The 18,235-nt window shown below is 42.9% G+C and overlaps 1 protein-coding gene across 1 annotated transcript in view; it reads right to left on the bottom strand.

Annotated features, from left to right (window-relative positions):
* The window catches only part of SCN11A (sodium voltage-gated channel alpha subunit 11), a 139,451-nt gene that overhangs the window by 65,843 nt on the left and 55,373 nt on the right, over positions 1 to 18,235 (bottom strand). Inside the window, exons 5-11 of the mRNA XM_043442313.1 lie at positions 15,511 to 15,629; positions 14,440 to 14,541; positions 11,916 to 12,044; positions 10,198 to 10,301; positions 5,804 to 5,974; positions 4,950 to 5,013; positions 304 to 445 (exon numbers count right to left, since the gene is read on the bottom strand). Of these exons, the coding sequence (XP_043298248.1) occupies positions 304 to 445; positions 4,950 to 5,013; positions 5,804 to 5,974; positions 10,198 to 10,301; positions 11,916 to 12,044; positions 14,440 to 14,541; positions 15,511 to 15,629 (831 nt within the window). The remainder of the gene's footprint in view (positions 1 to 303; positions 446 to 4,949; positions 5,014 to 5,803; positions 5,975 to 10,197; positions 10,302 to 11,915; positions 12,045 to 14,439; positions 14,542 to 15,510; positions 15,630 to 18,235) is intronic.

Below are 18,235 nucleotides of genomic sequence, written 5' to 3'. Positions count from 1 at the left end.
AACTGCAGTCAATGGGGAGTCTGGTGAGGGGTGATATTTCTAGGAAGAGTTTTTTGTACTCTTCTTCCAGATATCACATTTATAGTCTTTTTAATGTTTCTAATGGAATTCTAAAAGAGAATTTAACAGCACAATTGTTAAGGATAAAAAAATCCATGACAAAGGTGAAGGAAAGATGGTTGGTTATAAATAAACGATAGATAAGTGGTGGAAAGGGAGAGAGGGAGAGAGGGAGGCAGGGAAGCAGGGGGCGGCAGGGGGAGGTGGAGAGGCGGGGGGAAATAGAATGAATAAATAAATAACCTGTCGATAAAGCTTCTCCCAGGAATCTTGGGTCATAAGCCGAAACATGGCAAGAAAAGACCAGCCAAAGTTGTCAAAATTTGTGTAATTATAGTCAGGATTTTTTTTGGTTTCTGTGCAGTTATATTGTTCAGGACAAGCGCTAGATATTGGAAACAAAGGAACAGAGAAAGAATTACATACTCTGTAGCCGAATCCCCCCCGCCCCCACCCTGCCCCGCACACACACACACCCTGCCCAGGGCACCGGTTCTTCCAAGAACAATGAGCTCACACTCAAAACTCCTAGGTGAAGAGAACATTTGTAGAGTCTCACCGCTCATCTTCCAAACCTCCCAGTCTATGTCTAAACATGGGTATTCATAGGCTCTTCTCAAACACATTAATTAGAAAGTTCACATTGGCAGTTTTTCATTAAAAAAATGAAGTGTAATGACTTAGTGAACAATTTACAGTTAAAAAAAAAAAGGACATACAATGAATTGATGTCTCCCTCTCTCCCCAGACACCCAGTCCCACTTTATAAAGGCACAATTAAACAGTTACTTTATTAATTTTCCAGAAGTCTTCTATGACTATAAAAGCACATGTCTATCAATATACATCTTCTATAATACATGAACATGAGCATTCTTTGAACACTCTCTTGCACTTTGCTTTTTTCATGGAATGATACTGACTGGAGTTCTTTCCATATCAGCATACAAGGAAATGTCTCATTTTTTGTGTGTCTTACATTTCTGGGATTTTTATAAATGCTTTGCTAATGCTGAATATTTAGATTACAATTGCTATCAGTCCCCTATTATTACAAACATTTGGGTTTTACTTTAAAAACAGTAGATATTTTGCATATGGGTCTTGCCCACATCACCAAAACACACAACATTGAGTGCATTTATCAAATACACTAAGAGTATGTATTTTTTTAGTCTGAAATATAGTATTCTTATCAGAGTAACACATGCTGTGGTTTTAAACACTCACATGGCACCACAAGGCTTGTAATGAAAACCACTCCAGCATTCTTCAACTTTCATTTATACACCCCAAATTCAACAACTTTTAGCTGTTTCAGGTCCATATCTCTAAATATGGTGCTTTTACTGGGAGGAGATCAAGATGGCAGAGGAGAAGGATGCTGAGCTCACCTCCCCCAGTGAATACATCAAAAATAGGTCTACATGTGGAGCAATTCTCAATGAAAACAAACTGGACACTAGCAGTAAACTGGATATAAGAGTGTAAAGAAAGATCCATACAGAGTCAGGTAGGAAAGGAGGAGAAGCAATTAGGTTGGGACTCACACCCATAGGAAGGGGCACAGAAGAAAGGGATATCAGAGGCTCAGAGATCCTTCCTGGGGGGTAAAGGGTTCGAATTACATCCTGGGCAGGCCAGCCCTAGGGTCTAACACTAGGATAAAAAGTTCCCTTAGCTGATTTGAAAACTAATGGGATTTACAGGAGGGCTATAACAAACTGAGACTCTGCTCACAAGGACATACACATGTTTGCTTAATCTCAGGAATAAGGCGGATGCCCACTCTCACCACTTCTATTAACTTGATACTGGAAGTCCTAGCCATAGCAATCGGCCAACTTGATATTGGAAGTCCTAGCCATAGCAATCAGCCAAAAAAAAGAAATGAAAGCCATCCAAATTGGAAGAAAAGGGACTTTCCTGGTGGTCCAGTGGCTAAGACTCTACATTCCCAACGCAGGGGACCCAGGTTTAGTCCCTGGTCAGGGAAGTAGATCCCATGTGCCACAATCAAGAATTCACATGCCACAACAAAGACAGAAGACCCCTAATTAAACATGAAAGCTTTTGCACAGCAAAGACCATAGCATTAGTTGCTCAATCGTGTCTGACTCTGCAAACCCATGGACTGTAGCCCACCAGGCTCCTTTGTCCATGGAATTCTCTAGGCAAGAATATTGGAGTGGGTAGCCATTTCCTTCTCCAGGGGATCTTCCAAACCAAGGATCAAACCCAGGTCTCCTGCAGCCTTTACCATCTGAGCTACCAGGGAAGCCCAAGATGAGAAGACAACACTCAGAATGGGAGAAGATAATTGCAAGTGAAGCAACTGACAAAGGATCAATCTCCAAAATATACAAGCAGCTCAGGAAGCTCAGTATCAGAAAAACAAACAACCCAATCAAAAATGGGCAGAAGATCTAAACAGACATTTCTCCAAAGAAGACATACAGATGGTTAATAAACACATGAAAAATGCTCAACATCACTTATTATGAGAGAAATGCAAATCAAAACTGCAGTGCAGTATTACCTCACACCAGTCAAAATGGCCATCATCAAAAAATCTATAAACAGTGCTGCAGAGGATGTAAAGAAAAGAGAACCCTCTTGCACTGTTGGTAGGAATGTAAATTGGTAACAGCCACTATGGAGAACAGTACGGAGATTTCTTAAAAAACTAGGAATAAAAGTATCATATGACCCAGCTATCCTACTACTGGAAACCATTCTAAAAAACACATGTACCCCAGTGTTCACTATTTACATAGCCAGGACATGAAAGCAACCTAGATGTCTACTGACATATGAACAGATAAAGAAGTTGTGGTACACATATACAATGGAATATTACTCAGCCATAAAAAGGAGTGGATTTGAATCAGTTCTAATGAGATGGATGAAACTAGAGCTTGTTATAGGGAGTGAAGTAAGTCAGAAAGAGAAATGCAAATATCATATATAATGCATCTATATGGAATCCAGAAAAATGGTACTGATGAACCTATTTGTAGGGCAGGAATAGAGACACAGACATAGAGAACATAGTGGACACAGTGGGGGAAGGAGTGGGTAGGACTAAATGAGAGTAACGCTGAAATATATACATCACCACATGGAAAACAGATAGCTAGTGGGAATTCTCTGTATGACACATGGAGCTCAGCCTGGTGCTCTGTGATAACCTAGAGGGGTGGGATGGGGTGGGAAGTGGGAGGGAGGTTCAAGAGAAAGGAAACGTATGTATATCTGTGACTGATTCATGCTGATGTATGGCAGAAACCAATACAACACTAGAAAATAATTATACTCCAATTAAAAATAAGTAATAATTTTTTTAAAAAGATGGAAGATCCTGTGTGACACAACTAAGATCCGGCACAGCCACATAAACAGATATTCAAATTGGAAGGGAAGAAGTAAAACTGTCACTATTTGCAAATAATATGATACTACAGATAGAAAATTAAAGCCTCCATCAAGAAAACTGTTTAGAACTAATAAATGAACTCAGTAAAATGTTAGTAATCAAGATTCAGAAATCTGTTGCATTTTATATACTAAAAATGAACTATGGGCATGTATGTCCTCTTGAGGATCATTCTAGAGAGCTCAATAAACCTTGTATCAGATTAAAGTCTAACATGTCTAGTAAGTCTGACCTAATCAGAACCTGTGACCACTAAAAGACTTCCCTAATTTTACAGACAGGGTTACATCTCTGTCATTTCTCTCTGTATTTACACTCATCACACTTTCAAGAATTTGCTGTACATCTTTCTTCCCTGAAAGATGTCAGTTTCAAGAGGGTAGCACTTGTTTATATGTACTTGGATTCCTAGGACCTAAGACAGAGTTTGGCATGCTGTTGGCCCTTGATACATATTTATTATTGAGAAACGAATGTAGTCTATTTCATCAGAGTGCCTAGCATATTATCTTAATTTGAAATACACTCAGACCTCCCTGGTGGTGAGGAGATAAGAATAGCCTGCCAATGCAGGGAACATGGGTTCAATCTCTGGTCTGGAAAGATCCCACATGCTGAGGGGCAACTAAAGCCCATGCGCCACAACTACTGAGCCCACACTCCACAGCCCAGGAGCACAGCCGATGAGATCCCCGTGCTACAGCTGCTGGAGGCTATGCATCCCAGAGCGCACAGCGCACCCACGGAGCCCAAGCGTGCAACTGCTGGGGCCTGGGCTCTGCAGCAGGAGAAGTCACTGCACTGAGGAGCCCGCACACCACAGACAGGCAACAGCCCTTGCAAACCACAACTACAGAAAGCCCATGCACAGCAACAAAGATCCAAGGCAACCAAAGGAAAATAACAACATCAAAAAGAAAGACACTCAGTGAATCTTCACTGAATCTCTTAACTCAGAGAGGACTACCTAGAATGAGAAAGGATATCCCCAGAGGGCTACCAGCTGTTGAGGTGAATGTGTATGAACAAACGTACAACAGGGTGGGCAGTCAGAGGCAGTGGTGGTCACAGATCAACAAACAGAAGATGTATGCTGAGATGTCTTGCGTCAGGGCCATGTCATTGATCAGGAAATAGGTCTAAATGGAGCTTCCAGTCACAACACCCTTTCTGACCTTTGATAGTCTTGAGTATCTACTCCACAAAGTTGAAATATCACTATGTTTTCAATAGGTTTCTTATCAGATACAAATTCAACATAATTTGGGGGAGAGTACAGTTCTAAACATTGGGAATTAATTTTTAATTTAATAATGCATGTCAAAATTTGTTTAGACACTTGAAATAATCAGTAGTGTTTGAGAACTATCACCACTGTTTACATAAGTCATTAGATGAAGACTGTTTGCCACATCACTTCAAATAGATAGAATGAAGAATATAAACATCTTACCTGTTGCCCATCCATGTGCCACACATTTTGAATTCATTGGACTCTTCCTTTTTAAAGCAATAGTCTGAGGGGGAAAGAATTATAAATTCAGGCTGAAAAAAATAACACTGAAAGGAAACAGAATAGCAAATATGCCAAATTATGCTAGAAAAAGATGGTCCAGAATCTTCCAAAGTGATCAAGGTGATCAAAGTGATCTCAATGAAATGATCCAGAGAGAAACTAGAGCCTAAGCCCTCAGGATGATGCAAGAAAAGAAGAGAGAGAAGGAGGAGGAAGGAGAAATAAGAGGAGGAAGCAGTGACATGATAGCCACTTTGCTTCTCAGTACATAGAACTGAACCAGAGACCACGCTTGGGAGAAGCTGGACACAGGGTCAGCCATGAGAAGCTCAAAAACCAAGAGAGACATGGAGAAAGTATGGCCACATGAAATTCAGGACATGTGAAATTGATATAGGGTTGGCCTCAGAGTGGAGAGAGTGCAACATAAAAGGAGCAATATCACTGAAGAAAATACTTGGGTAGAGGGAGGCAAGTAGTGGGAAGTTGCTGGTCCCCTTTGACCAAAGCCAGGCACTCTGAAGACATCTGTAAAATGTGACAAGGAAGTGGGCAGATATGAAAGCTGACACCATTGTTATAGATGTGCAACTTCAGGCTTTTCCTTCTCCATGAAAACCCAGAGAAGGAGGCAGTTCTCTAAGAAATTCACCTGCCTACATGAGAATCCTAAAGGAACAAGTTATCCAATGCTCCTAAGACACTCATAACACAGACAGATAGATAGTATGAGTGAGGATAAATAAAAAGTAACCATGCACAAACCAAGACGTGAACGGTGGGGTGTTTACCTTGATAGTTATCCTTTTCACAGGAATTACTGACACATTTGAATCTCAGATTTCCCCTGAAGAGCTGCTGACCTACCAGGGCGAAGATGCTGAGGCAAAAGAGAGTCAAGATCATCACATCGACAAGCTTCTTCACAGAGTGCAGCAAGGCCCCAACAATGACCTTCAAACCTGAGGAAGAAAACAGGTGTAGGGAGAAGACCCCCACTCACACACACACTTAAGACACAGGCAAGGAACAGTAAGGCTTCGAAAGTTGTCTGATTGTGGGCTGGCATTGGAAACTAGCCTGACCTGGGATTCTGAAGGTGAAAGTTCTAGTTCCCACTCTGCGCCTTAGAAGCTATTTGCCATCAGAGCCATCCACTGGTCTAGGACTTGGCCTCTTTATCCTGCCCTATAGATGCCACAGGGTTGCTCTGCAGGGCAACTGAGAAAACTCTGAGCAGAAACTTGCCGCAGAGACGTAAGATATAACTTGATGACGGCTGTGCAGTCACTCCCTGACTGGGGGTCACAGGCAACATTAAGGCCAAAGTGAGGAACTGACGCTGTATTTAACATGTGGTAGCTACTACCTACGGTAACATAAAGAAGGTGCCCTGAGATACGGCTAAATTGCGGGGTGGGGGGGGTGGCATTGCACAGAAAGCTGGAAGAGGAAGCTCTGTCTGGACCCCAACAATGAAGATGTCTTAGGAGAAAAAACTCAGATTACTACTTATAATCAGGGCTTTTTTTTAATTCATTCAAGAAATATTTACCAAGCACCCTCAAGGTCTATGATACAGTGTTTGGCTGCCAAAGTTACAAAATAAAAAGGACACAGTCTGTAGTATGTCAACAACTGTTTAAAAATCAGCTTTCTGCAGAGAGGGGAGGACACAGGGAGAGTCCTCCTCTACAGCATTTACAAAGGTCCTGGTTTGCTAAATTCCGGAGTGCAGACCCCTCTTCTCCCTCCATACACCCCTCTCCTGCAGCTGCTTTCAAGCTACCAACATGACATCCCTGGACACACAGCTGGAAACAGATGTGCACAGTCTGCTGGGAAATGAGAACAAGTCAGTCCCAGTACAACACTGAGTCACAGGCTCTGCCCTCAATAGGTTCTGCTCTCTGGAGAAAGAAATTGGCAGATGACATCTATAGTGTCTGGGATGACACTGAGTGACCAAGCTACAGCTGATCAGCGTAAACCATGAATGGGAGACTTGAGAGCACAAAGCAGCACCTGATGGGAGGCCAAGCCCACCGCGACGACCTTCCCACCAAGGGTGATGCCACATGAGGAGGAGACTTTAGGCCAAGCTGGGACATTCACTGGCTTCACCACTGCACTCATGTTCATGCCAAGATCATGCTTTCCCTGCACGGTCCGGGGCACCAAACATGAAAATACTCTAACCTCATCTATGCTTGACTTTTTATCTATAACAAGAGGCTTGTGTCTTCCCCAAAGCAAGATGATTCAGATGAAAGGTAGTTGTGATTCCAGAATTATTTTTACATAGCCCCATAAAAGATTGTATCTTATGCTCTTCATTCCAAAAAAAGCACTGGACTCAGTGGAAGAAGGTAGGGTGGGATGATTTGAGAGAACAGTATTGAAACATATACATTACCATATGTAAAGTTACCATCATGGCTCAGTGGTAAAGAATCTGCCTGCCAGTGCAGGAGACACCAGAGAACACAGGTTCGATCCCTGGATCAGGAAGATTCCCGGAGAAGGGAATGGCAATCCACTCCAGTATTCTTGCCTGGAAAATCCCATGGACAGAGAAGCACAGCAGGCTATGGCCCAGGGGGTCGCAAAGAGTCAGAAATGACTGAGCATGCACGCACCATATGTAAAACAGATGACCAGTGTGAGTTCAGTGCATGAAGCGGGGCACCCAAAGCCAGTGCTCTGGGACAAACTGGAGAGATGGGGTGGGGAGGGGTGTGGGAGAGGGGTTCAGAATGGAGGGATACGCGTATACCTTTGGCTAATTCTTGTTCATGTATGGCAAAAACCATCACAATATTGTAAAGTAATTATCTTCCAATTAAAACAATTTAAATTAAAAAACAAAAAGTATCCAGGGATCTCACATGGTTCATGAGTCAAAATGGAGAGTGTGTTTACCTGCTCAGAGATGAAGAAGGAAACACAAAAGTTGCTAAGTGACTGCCTGAACGTATATTTATATTTTATCCACATGAAATATGAGGGGCTCGGCTCAGGCAGAAACCCCCAAATCCACCTGGGAAACCAAGGTCCACCTTGCAAAAGAGGAAGAGAGACAAGTTCTACGTAAAGCACCCTCTGTCCGTTTCTTTATCACTCCGCAGTTGTTTTTCTGGAGTTTCCAAAAACAGTCCACTACCTCTGTATGAAAAAGATGCAATTGTCTGGAGTTCTGATAAAAGAGACTAGAAGAAGTGAAGAAGGGAAGAAGTCCAGAGAGAGAACAACTTTTAATACTTTTTTTGTAGAGGACAGGGGAAGGAGAAGAAAAGACTGTGCCACAATCACCTCGTGTTTTATAAAGTGGAATGCATAGTTACAACCCACCCTGGGCTTCATCCTGACCACAGAGCTTATCTGGCTTCCAGGAGACCCCCTTCTCTCTGCTTCCTACTTCACTGGTGGCTCCTACTCATCTCCTCTGCTGGTTCTTCCTATCACCCCTCCCCTTTAGGGTCTCAGTGCCTCGTGGGTCTCAGTCCTGTGTCCTCTTCTACTTTCCATCTATGCTCATTTTCTTCGTAACCTCATCAGATTCCATGGTTCTAAATGTCATCTATAGTCTTATAATCTCCGAAATGATATCTGCAGCCCTGAACTTCAGCTTGTATTTCTAACTGCCTACTTGATAACTCTGACTTGGATGTCTCATAGCCAGCTCAAACAGAATCTGTCTGAAGCTAACCCCAATCTGACCCCTGAGGCCTGCTTCTCTCATAGTCTTCCTTTTCTCGTTCAGAGATGATTCCATCTTTCCAGTCACTCAGACAAAAAACTTGACTCATCCTTGACCCCTCTTTTGCTCACATGATGTATACAATCAACCTGTCAGAAAGTCCTGTTGTTTCTATCTTTAAATTTATACAGAATCTGACCACCATTCACCTACTTCTCTTCTACTGCCTGATCTGAGGGCACCATTGTTTCTTGCTTGGGTTCGGACAGTGGCCCCATGTGTCAGTTTGGGCCCTCTGAGAAGTAGACACTCTGAGACCAGATTACAGGAGATTTGCGGGGTAAATGCCTATGAGGAATAGTCTGAAGGGAGAGAGTAGAGGGCGGAGAGAGCCTCAGACTGTGACCCAGGGCTGACATCTGGAAAAGGAGAGCAGGAAGAAAGCAGGATAGATTAGGAAGGGCTTCAGACTGCAGTGCATATGGGAGATAGTCTCACCCTGGTTGCTGAGAAGCCCCTGAGCCAAAGTCCCCCTTAGAGAAGTCCCATACCTTTTAGGGGTGGGCCTGCACTAATGCTCCCCAGATGCAGGGAAAGCATGATCTTGGCATGAACATGAATGCAGTGGTGAATCCAGAGAGGGGGAAGCTGGGACCATTCATCAACTGCACTCCCTGCAGCAAGGGATCTGAGCAGCATGCATTCATGGTAACCAACATGCCACCTGCTTGGTCTTCCTGCTTCTACCTTTGCTCCCCAGAGTTCTGTTCCCACACAACAGCCAGAGTAATCCTTCTACAGCCTGAGTCAGGTCATGGGACTCCTCTGCTCAGAGCCCTTGCATGGCTCCCATTTCTCTCAGAGGAAAGCCCAAGACTTCATGGGACTTAGGTGCTTCCCCTTCACCTCTGTGGTCCTTCCTCCCCCACCTAGTCCCTCACTCTGTCTGCTCCAGCCCCATCCACATCTTTCATATTCCTTGGTCTGTGGACTGGCTGCTCCCTAGGCTCTGGATACTCTTTCCCATATGTCTGCTTGTGAAACTTCCTCACCAACTTCACATCTGCTCACATCTCACCTTTCCAATTGACACCTATACTGACCACCCCACTGAAAACTGCAACCTGCTTCCTTGAACCCCATGACTTCCAAGAGCCATCATGTTACCTACTTTTCCATCTCATTTGTCCATGAAAAAGCATGCCATATAATTTACTTATTTATTATAGTTGTCGCTTAAGTCCATCTCCCAATCCCCCACCTAGAATGTAAACTCCATGAAGGCAGGGACCTTTGTCTGTCTGCTCACTGATATATCCCAGGCAGGTAGCACAGTGCATATCAGGGGCTCAATACATGTTTGCTGAATGATCAAATAAATGAATAAAGAGCATTGTCTGTTAGTTTGTGGCTTACATGACATATTGAGAAATTTTAACTATTCTCTTCTGCTAAGAGTCAATGTTTAAAGTTAGAGTGACTTACCTGAAATTACTGAAATTGCTTTCAAAGCTCTGAATACTCGGAAGGTACGCAGGGATGACAGACTGAGGCTGCTGTCATTGATATATGGAGAAAATGATACAAATCTATAAGACAAAGCACAGGAAAGTCCAGGCTTGCTCAGTCATGTATCTGTCCTACACATCTCTGCAAAAGTCACGAGTAATTACAGCCTGGGTTCTGTCCACCAGCATGAAATCTGCAGCCTCCCCTTCCAGCCCCACGATCATCTCAGGACCTGGCAATGTCACTCTCTATTGCTGTGGACCCAGGGACCATAGATTGCGCAGGAGACTATTCTCAGCTGATCTTTATATTTGGACATAGTTCGGGATTCCTTGAAATAGTCATTGCAGTTGTGGCCACATTCATGGATAACAGAAATAAACTTAAACATTTATTGACTTGCTACCAAGTTCCAGGCCCCAGTACACTTTCCTAAGGTCTCAACCATGTGGCCAAGTCCAGAAGGAACCTAGGCGGTCTGGCTCCAGAGCCCATATTCCTCACCACTGCACTACACCACCTCTCAATAACATCTGACTATTGACCTTGAAATGTAAAACTCTGAAATTACTAGTACTTACCTCAAATGGCTTTTATGAATATTAAACAAAAATATATGCAAAGTGTTTAAGACAATGGCTCGCACCAATTAAATAAGGTTGGGTTTATTATTACTGTGCTGGCAACAGGCCATTGTCTTTCTTGCTTTTTATTTTGCTCATCATTCAGATGCCAAATTGATGTCCTCTCCTTCAGAAACAACTTCAGTCCTCACTCATGCTATATACAACAACTAACTCAAAATGGACCATAAACTTAAACACAAGAGCCAAAATAATAACACTTCTAGAAGGAAACATGACAGAAACTCCTTGACCTTTCAGTAGACAAAGATGTTCTAGACTCCTTTGTTCCTCCTCCATCTTCTGAAGACCATAATCATGCATAGCATCCTATGCCAGCACTAACTGTAGCAGGTTTTAATGGTCATTAAATGCTTCACTGGGCTTCCCTGGTGGCTCAGGTGATAAAGAATCCGCCTGCAAAGCAGGAGACCTGGGTTTGATCCCTGGGTCAGGAAGATCCCCCAAAGAAGGGAAAGGCTACCCACTCCAGTATTCTTGCCTGGAGAATCCCATGGACAAAGGAGCCTGGCGGGCTACTACAGTCGATGGGGTTGCAAAGAGTCGGACACGACTAAGCGACTAAGCACATTCACAAATGCTTCTCTTCCCCTCTGAACTGTGAACTTCAACAGAGAGAGAACCATGCATGATATTTTTTTCATTATCACAACTCTGGGCCCACAGAGCCTGGCCCCATAACAGGTCAGTGTTTGGTGAGTAAATGGCTGAAAAAGTAAGACCATGAGTGTTTGACCAGAAATGGATTTGTGGGGGATTCCCTGGCAGACCAGTGGTTAGGACTCAGCACTCTCACTGCCATAGCCTGGATTCAGTCCCTGGTTGGGGAAAAGAAAGAGACAGAAAGGATGAAGTGGATTTGTGTGTGTGAAGTCCTCTGGCCAGCTGGCTACATGTGCAGTTCAGTGCCAACCAACACCTCACTTAAGAGCCCTAGGCTTTACTTGGCTGTACTCAGCCACTCAGGTGGATCCACACAGAACCCGGATGGAAGTCAAAGGGCCTCTCTCCCACCCCTAGTCTCTTCAGCAAAAATCTTAACATTCTTACGCTGTTGTAATGACAATGGAGTCCAGCCAGTTCCATGGATCTCGCAGGAAAGAAAACTCATCCAGAATAAAACCTCTTGCCAATATTTTAACTAATGCTTCAAATAAATAAATCCCAGTGAAGACATACCTACAAAGCAAATCATCCAGAAGAAGAAATATGATAAGCGATGTGAAACACAGAGAATCCTTCTATCTGATCTGACCTTCATGAGGTTTGATCCCATTTTAATGTGACATTTAACATTACGGTCTTAGCAAATCAGGGTTCAGAAAGGTAAGGTCCTCAAGCAAGTTCTGATATTTGGGATTTCTGATAAACAGGCCCATGGATAAAGTTGCAAAGCTGCTTTTAAATCACTAGCTTCATAGCCATTTTCTTGAGAAAAGTTTCAGCCAACATGGACAGTCTTTTCAACAAATGGTATTGGGAAAGCTAGATATCCACATTTAAAAGTATGAAGTTGGACCTTTACAATATGTACAAAAATTAACTCAAAGTGGATTAAAACTAAATGTAAGACCTGAAACTATAAGAGTCCTAGAAGGTAATATTTGCAAATCATATATCTGATAAGAGGTTAATATTTGGAATATATAAAGAACTCCTACAAATTCAACAACAAAAAAATTAAACAATCCAACTTTAAAATGGCTAAATGACTTGAATGAACATTTCTTCCAAGATTATATACCAATTGCCTACCAGCCTATGAAAAGATGTTCAATATCACTAATCATCAGAGAAATGCAAATCAAAACCACAATGAGATATCACTCATACTCATTAGAATAGCTACTTTTTTAAAAAAAATAGAAAGTGGGTGAGGATGTGGCAAGATTAAAATTCTTGTGCACTAGTGGTGGGATTATAAAACAGTGAAACCACCATGGAAAATATTTAGCATGAAGAACCTTCAAAAGATTAAAAATAGAATTACCATATGATTTGGCAATCCCACTTCTAGGTAAATATACAAAATAACTGAAAGCAGAGTCTTGAAGAGATACTTGCATACCCGTGTTAATAGCAGCAGTATTCACAATAGCCAAGAGGTAGAAGCAACCCAAATGTTCACTGACAGATGAACAAATTAATAAAATGTGGTACATACATATTATAAAATATCACTGAGTCTTGAAAAGGAAAGAAATCCTGTCACATGCAATAATATGGATGAACCCTGAAGTCATATACTAAGGGAGATGAACTAGTTTAAGAAGACAAACGTTAAATGATTCCTTTATATGAAATACCTAGAGTAATCAAATACATAGAGACATGAAGAATAATGGTGATTAACAGGGGACTGGAGGGGAAGGCAGAATGAGGAGTTATTATTTAACGAGTACAGTTTCAGTTTTGCAAGATGAAAAATAGCTGTGGAGACAGAGAATGGTAATAGTTGCACAACTGTGCAAATGTACTTAATACCACAGATCTGTACACCTAAAAGTGATTAAAATAGCAAATTTGTGGTAAAGTGTATTTTATCACAATTAAAAAAAAAACTATTTCCATTTTTTTTTTAATTTCCATTTTATTCCTTTAGTCCTTCACCATGTTCTGTCTTCTAATTTATTTCCCTTCTTCCCCTTCCTCCTCCTCCCTATTTCTCTTATAATTCCAATAAAAAGTGCTTGGTTGGTGTGCACACACACACATACTGGCCCCACATCTGGGACAGAAACAATTCATTTGAACAATCTGCTGGTTCAGATTAAAAGAAGTGGACTTTTTCTGGTAGAATATCCAGTCACTGTTAGCCTTCAAAGCTAAAGAACTAAGGTCTTGGGAACTTGAAAAATCCTAAAGCAGCTAATTACAAGAGCAGAAATGTTCATGAGGCTGCCTTGGGAAAGAGCTACTTTCCGCTTCAGCTTTTTCCTAAACTGCTCACCTTTCAGGTGACCAATAAACACAGAAGAGTAATTACTGTGTGGCCTGAGATGCCATCTTTTAAACTCAGGTATAATTTATAAAAATTATGGGTCTTTTTTTAAAAAAGGCTGTAATTGCAGATGTGTGAGATTCTGCAAGTCTTCATCCAGATCTCAAACAAATGAGACAGCCACCTCTCACTGCAATCTCTGTCTAGCCATCTGGCCTTCCACCTCTCACCCTACCATTCTCTCTTTTCTAGCAGAAGCCTGGCCAATGGTGGGACACACAGACCAAAATGACATCTGCGTTGAAGTAGAACCATGCCCACCAGCAGGCAGCACTCAAGTTCTCCATGATAGGGAGACTTCAACCCTCCAGGCAAATCAGGCCCACTTGGGTGTGTCACTGTCAATTCAACCATAGTTAGGGTATCCAGTCAGGGTCACGGATGTCCAGCTTGTAAAGACTCTATTCTGAGAAAGTTTCCAAATGAAACTGATTCTGCCAGCATTGGTGTTGGGGGTTTGGGACTGTGGGTGACTTTTTCTTCTCTCCATAGCCAAACTCTGATGGAATCATGATTCTTTAAGGTCTATTTGCTTAAAAACATAGGATAAATGTGTGCAGGAAAAATACTTACTCAGCATTGTCAACACTCTTGTTAATGCTGCTCTTCTGATGAGCTAAGGCCATGAACACGCAGTTGGTGATGACAGTACAGATGATGAACATGCTGAACAACGTGAGCGGGGCTGTTAAGGCAGGTACACTGCAGGATGGCCCATGTCATTTAGTTACTGTAGTAGAGGCTGCAGGGGTCCCTGCAGGGCCCCTTTTCTGCAGAAGCATCTGTCTGTTTTGAGTGTTGACTGGAACAACCCACAGCCGCCCCCTTTCTTGAAGAATTGTCCTCGAACGGCAGCCTCTCACCCTGCAAGGCTACATGCCCTTGCCACACATCTGACCCACAGACTTGAAAAAACTCACCCTCTGGCTTTCAGGTGGGGCAGCTCTGTGATACAATCCATGCTCTGAAGATCCCTGTGGGCTCAGGCTGATGCCTGATATGGGCTCAACTAAGGCCCTGTCCTTGTTTGGCTCCTTATTTTGCTCCATGATGTTTCCCTTTTTCCTTTTCCAGACAGCACTTCTCCACTAAATCACTTAATTAAGAACCCCATCTCAGACTCTGCTTCTAGGGAACCCAACTTAAATAGATATTCCTTCCCGTTTTCCTGAGTACTTCATTATGTCTACCAACCCACACCTGTCTTTTTCACATCTCCCCCACCTCCCATCTGAAACTGCCAGGTTTCTTCTCATCCCCTGTAAATCTGTACTTTTAACACTAGAAAGTGTTTCCAAAAAAGCTTTAAACACCGTAGTTCTGCCACAACTCATTTATCAGCTAAACTCGGTGCAGAGGTTGCCAGTTTACAACCTTTACTTGGGCCTCAGCTTAGATGTTCCTTTCTTCAGGAGGCCACTCTTGATGCCTCCAAAACCCAGTTGAGCCTCCTGTCTCCTCTGAGGCCTCGGGGTCCCAGACAGGGGCCAGCCCCAGCACAGCCCTGCCTGCCATGCAGTGGGGCCACTCAGCCAGTATTTGTTGAAAGAATGGGTTGTTTCCACTCAACAGACACATGAACCCCTAGAGTCTGTACACGCTTCCCATGACCTGGACTTAGTAAAAGAAGCAACAAAAGGATATGAATGGACTGAGATTCTAATGGCCAAACTTCTGACTGAATTGAAAGGCCCCAAAATGAACAAGGCACGTTTGGCACTGAAGCGGTAGATCGTTCTCTTTTTGTTCAATACCATAAATGTCTGCCAAAAAAAAAAAAGCAAAAAACCACATAACAGCAATTACATGCAGTGACAAAACAATATTTATCATGAGTTCATCTTAGAGAAAATTCAGTGGAACCATAGGTTCAGGTATGGCTTATCATATTAAGACAGCAGCTTCTGATTGGAGAGTTACCTTCTGAAGCCAGAGGTACTTTCTCAGCAGCTTACACTGTCACTTTGGAAGCCAATAGATAACCCCCACCCATGTGACTTGGGTCTCTCTCAGAGCCCCAAGACTCTGATCTGTTGAAAGTCAGTCCTCACGCCTAAAATAACTGTTAAGTTATGGACTTTTCACCCAGTGACATACTCTGGAGGCCACAGAAATGAAGTGCATGGACCCTGAAAACAAAGAAAAAAGAGATAAAGAGTAATAACTGGGTCAAATAAAACCCTTTGTATTGTACTATTTATGGAGATGAGAATTAGAAGAGAACTTGAAGAGATGGAAGTAGAACTGAACATTCACTGGAGTCTCTGCTGCCTTGTCGTGGGTATAACCAGGGATGCCAAATCCAGGAAAGACCCACCAAATGGTGCACTTCTCACCCAAAGTGTCCAGTTGGGCCCTGCTGAAAAACACCTGCTTCCTCCTTGCATCTCTTCCTGGGCTCTGGGCATGCAGCTGCCTCTGGACAAAACCAATGACTCATAGGCTTCTAACATCAACCTTCAAACCATTCCCTTTCCATATAACAGTCATCTGCTGTCCCCTTATGGGTTCCCAAAGCTGCTAGTTATAAAAGTCTTCATAGAACTAGGGTTATTCCTGTCTCCCATGTCACTGCTCTTTTCAGACTTGCGGAAAGTACTCCTTCACATGTAATTCAGCATGTTCTCAGACAGGGAAGACAGGTCTTGTCATCCAGACACAGAGACATTGGGTTAGCTGCCACCTTGGTTGAGGTACCAGAACTTCAGCCACTGCCAAGCATCAACTTCCTTCACTGACTTGTGGAACTTATTGGTCTGCTGGCCATCTCGCAGCAGGGAAAATGTGGACTAGGACGTTTTCTGTTTCCTCCATAACAAAATGAAATGGGCTACAGGATTCCTTGAAAGCTATGAGCCCAGAAGTCTAAGACTCACTTTGGGGATTCCGTGTACTTCCTTTGGACAGAAAGATGATTTTAGGGCAGAGAGTAACCTCTCCCTGAGGCGGGTCACCCAGATTAATAGGTGGCATGATATGGCTCTATTTCTGTGCCCTTTGATCTTGATATTTTATTAATGCCTCCTCTGACTGCTTTAAATATTTCAACTAATGGTGTATTTAACTACACTTGCCAAGGTTTTAATGATTTAAAATATAGGTATTTCCTGTCTGCTTGCTGACACATCTCCACCCTTTTCTCTTTCAAAAATGGAAGCTTTGAAAGATAAGAAGTGACCTGTGACTACAGAAAGAACCCTTGGGTTGGAGTCCCAGCTCCACCACTAACTGGCTGCTTGACCCGGTGTAAACCACTTCCCCACCAAGGCTTTGTTTCCTCATCTGTAAGATGAAGTGCTAATGACACCACCCATAGCTCACAGGAGTGCTGAGAGCACTGGCATGTGAGGCTGTGAGTGTAAGAGCTCTGAACAAGTACTAAGTCTCCTGATTTAAAGGGAGGACCCAGATTCAGAAGAGATGGTCCTAGAACATCCAACCCAGCTAGAACAGCGTCTGTCCTCCCAGGACACTCCATAACACACCAAGCTACTGCCTACCTCCTGGGTCCCCTACCCAGCCTTGAGGCAGAAGGAGGCCTCCTGGAGTTAACTTATCTCCAATGACTCTGCTTCTAAGAAGCCCCTGGAATCCTGGGGCACTAGGAGAAGGAGAGATATTAAAGTGTTTTTGTTCCTTCACCTCCTTTCTCGTTTCTTGTTCTTCCCACTCATACCCCACTTTCCTCCATCACACAGTCATCATTCGGCCTGGTAATCTCAAGCCTGTTCAGTTCAAGGACATACAAACCAGGCAATCTTCCTTTGGAGAAGTCAGTTTCTCATAGGTGCCCACAAAGGATGCCCTCAGCATGCCATATTTTCCAGGACTCGCCCCCAAACTCCTCAGCTTCCTTCCTCCCTGTCTTGAGTCTGGCAAAGTAGGTTTTCCATTCTCTGCTGAATCACGCAGTGAAATGATGATGGCAAAGTCTTCTGAGTCTTTCCTGAAAGGGGATGGCTTATAGAGGACTTTCCTTACTGCCCTGGGTTTTCAACCAGCCATCAGAAGAGCCTGAGCTCACACTTCCTCATTCAGGAACCTCTTTGAGAAACTTTTATTAGAATTTCCCTACATCTAGATAGATAAAACAGCAAGACTATCATGTATTGGCGAGGAGTTTACATATAATCTGCATGTGCCCACTTGATTACAATATTCTTAAACTTTATTTATTGAGCTCCTCTTATGTGTCAAGTATTGGTTTGGGGGTTTGACCTTCATAAATCTCATTTAATAACCTAAAAAGCCTACTGGATAAAGTTTCTCAGGGTAAACTCTAGTTGCTGAAACAGACATTCACGGACAGTGGTATTAATCCTTCATATCAGCATAATGCTTTACAGTTTATAAAGTGCCTCCATCACAT

This window comes from Cervus canadensis, chromosome 22, assembly GCF_019320065.1.
Source record: "Cervus canadensis isolate Bull #8, Minnesota chromosome 22, ASM1932006v1, whole genome shotgun sequence".
In the NCBI taxonomy this organism is placed as follows: domain Eukaryota; kingdom Metazoa; phylum Chordata; class Mammalia; order Artiodactyla; family Cervidae; genus Cervus; species Cervus canadensis.
Note: the sequence above shows the minus strand (reverse complement) of the source record. Positions and strands in the feature narration are given on the sequence as shown.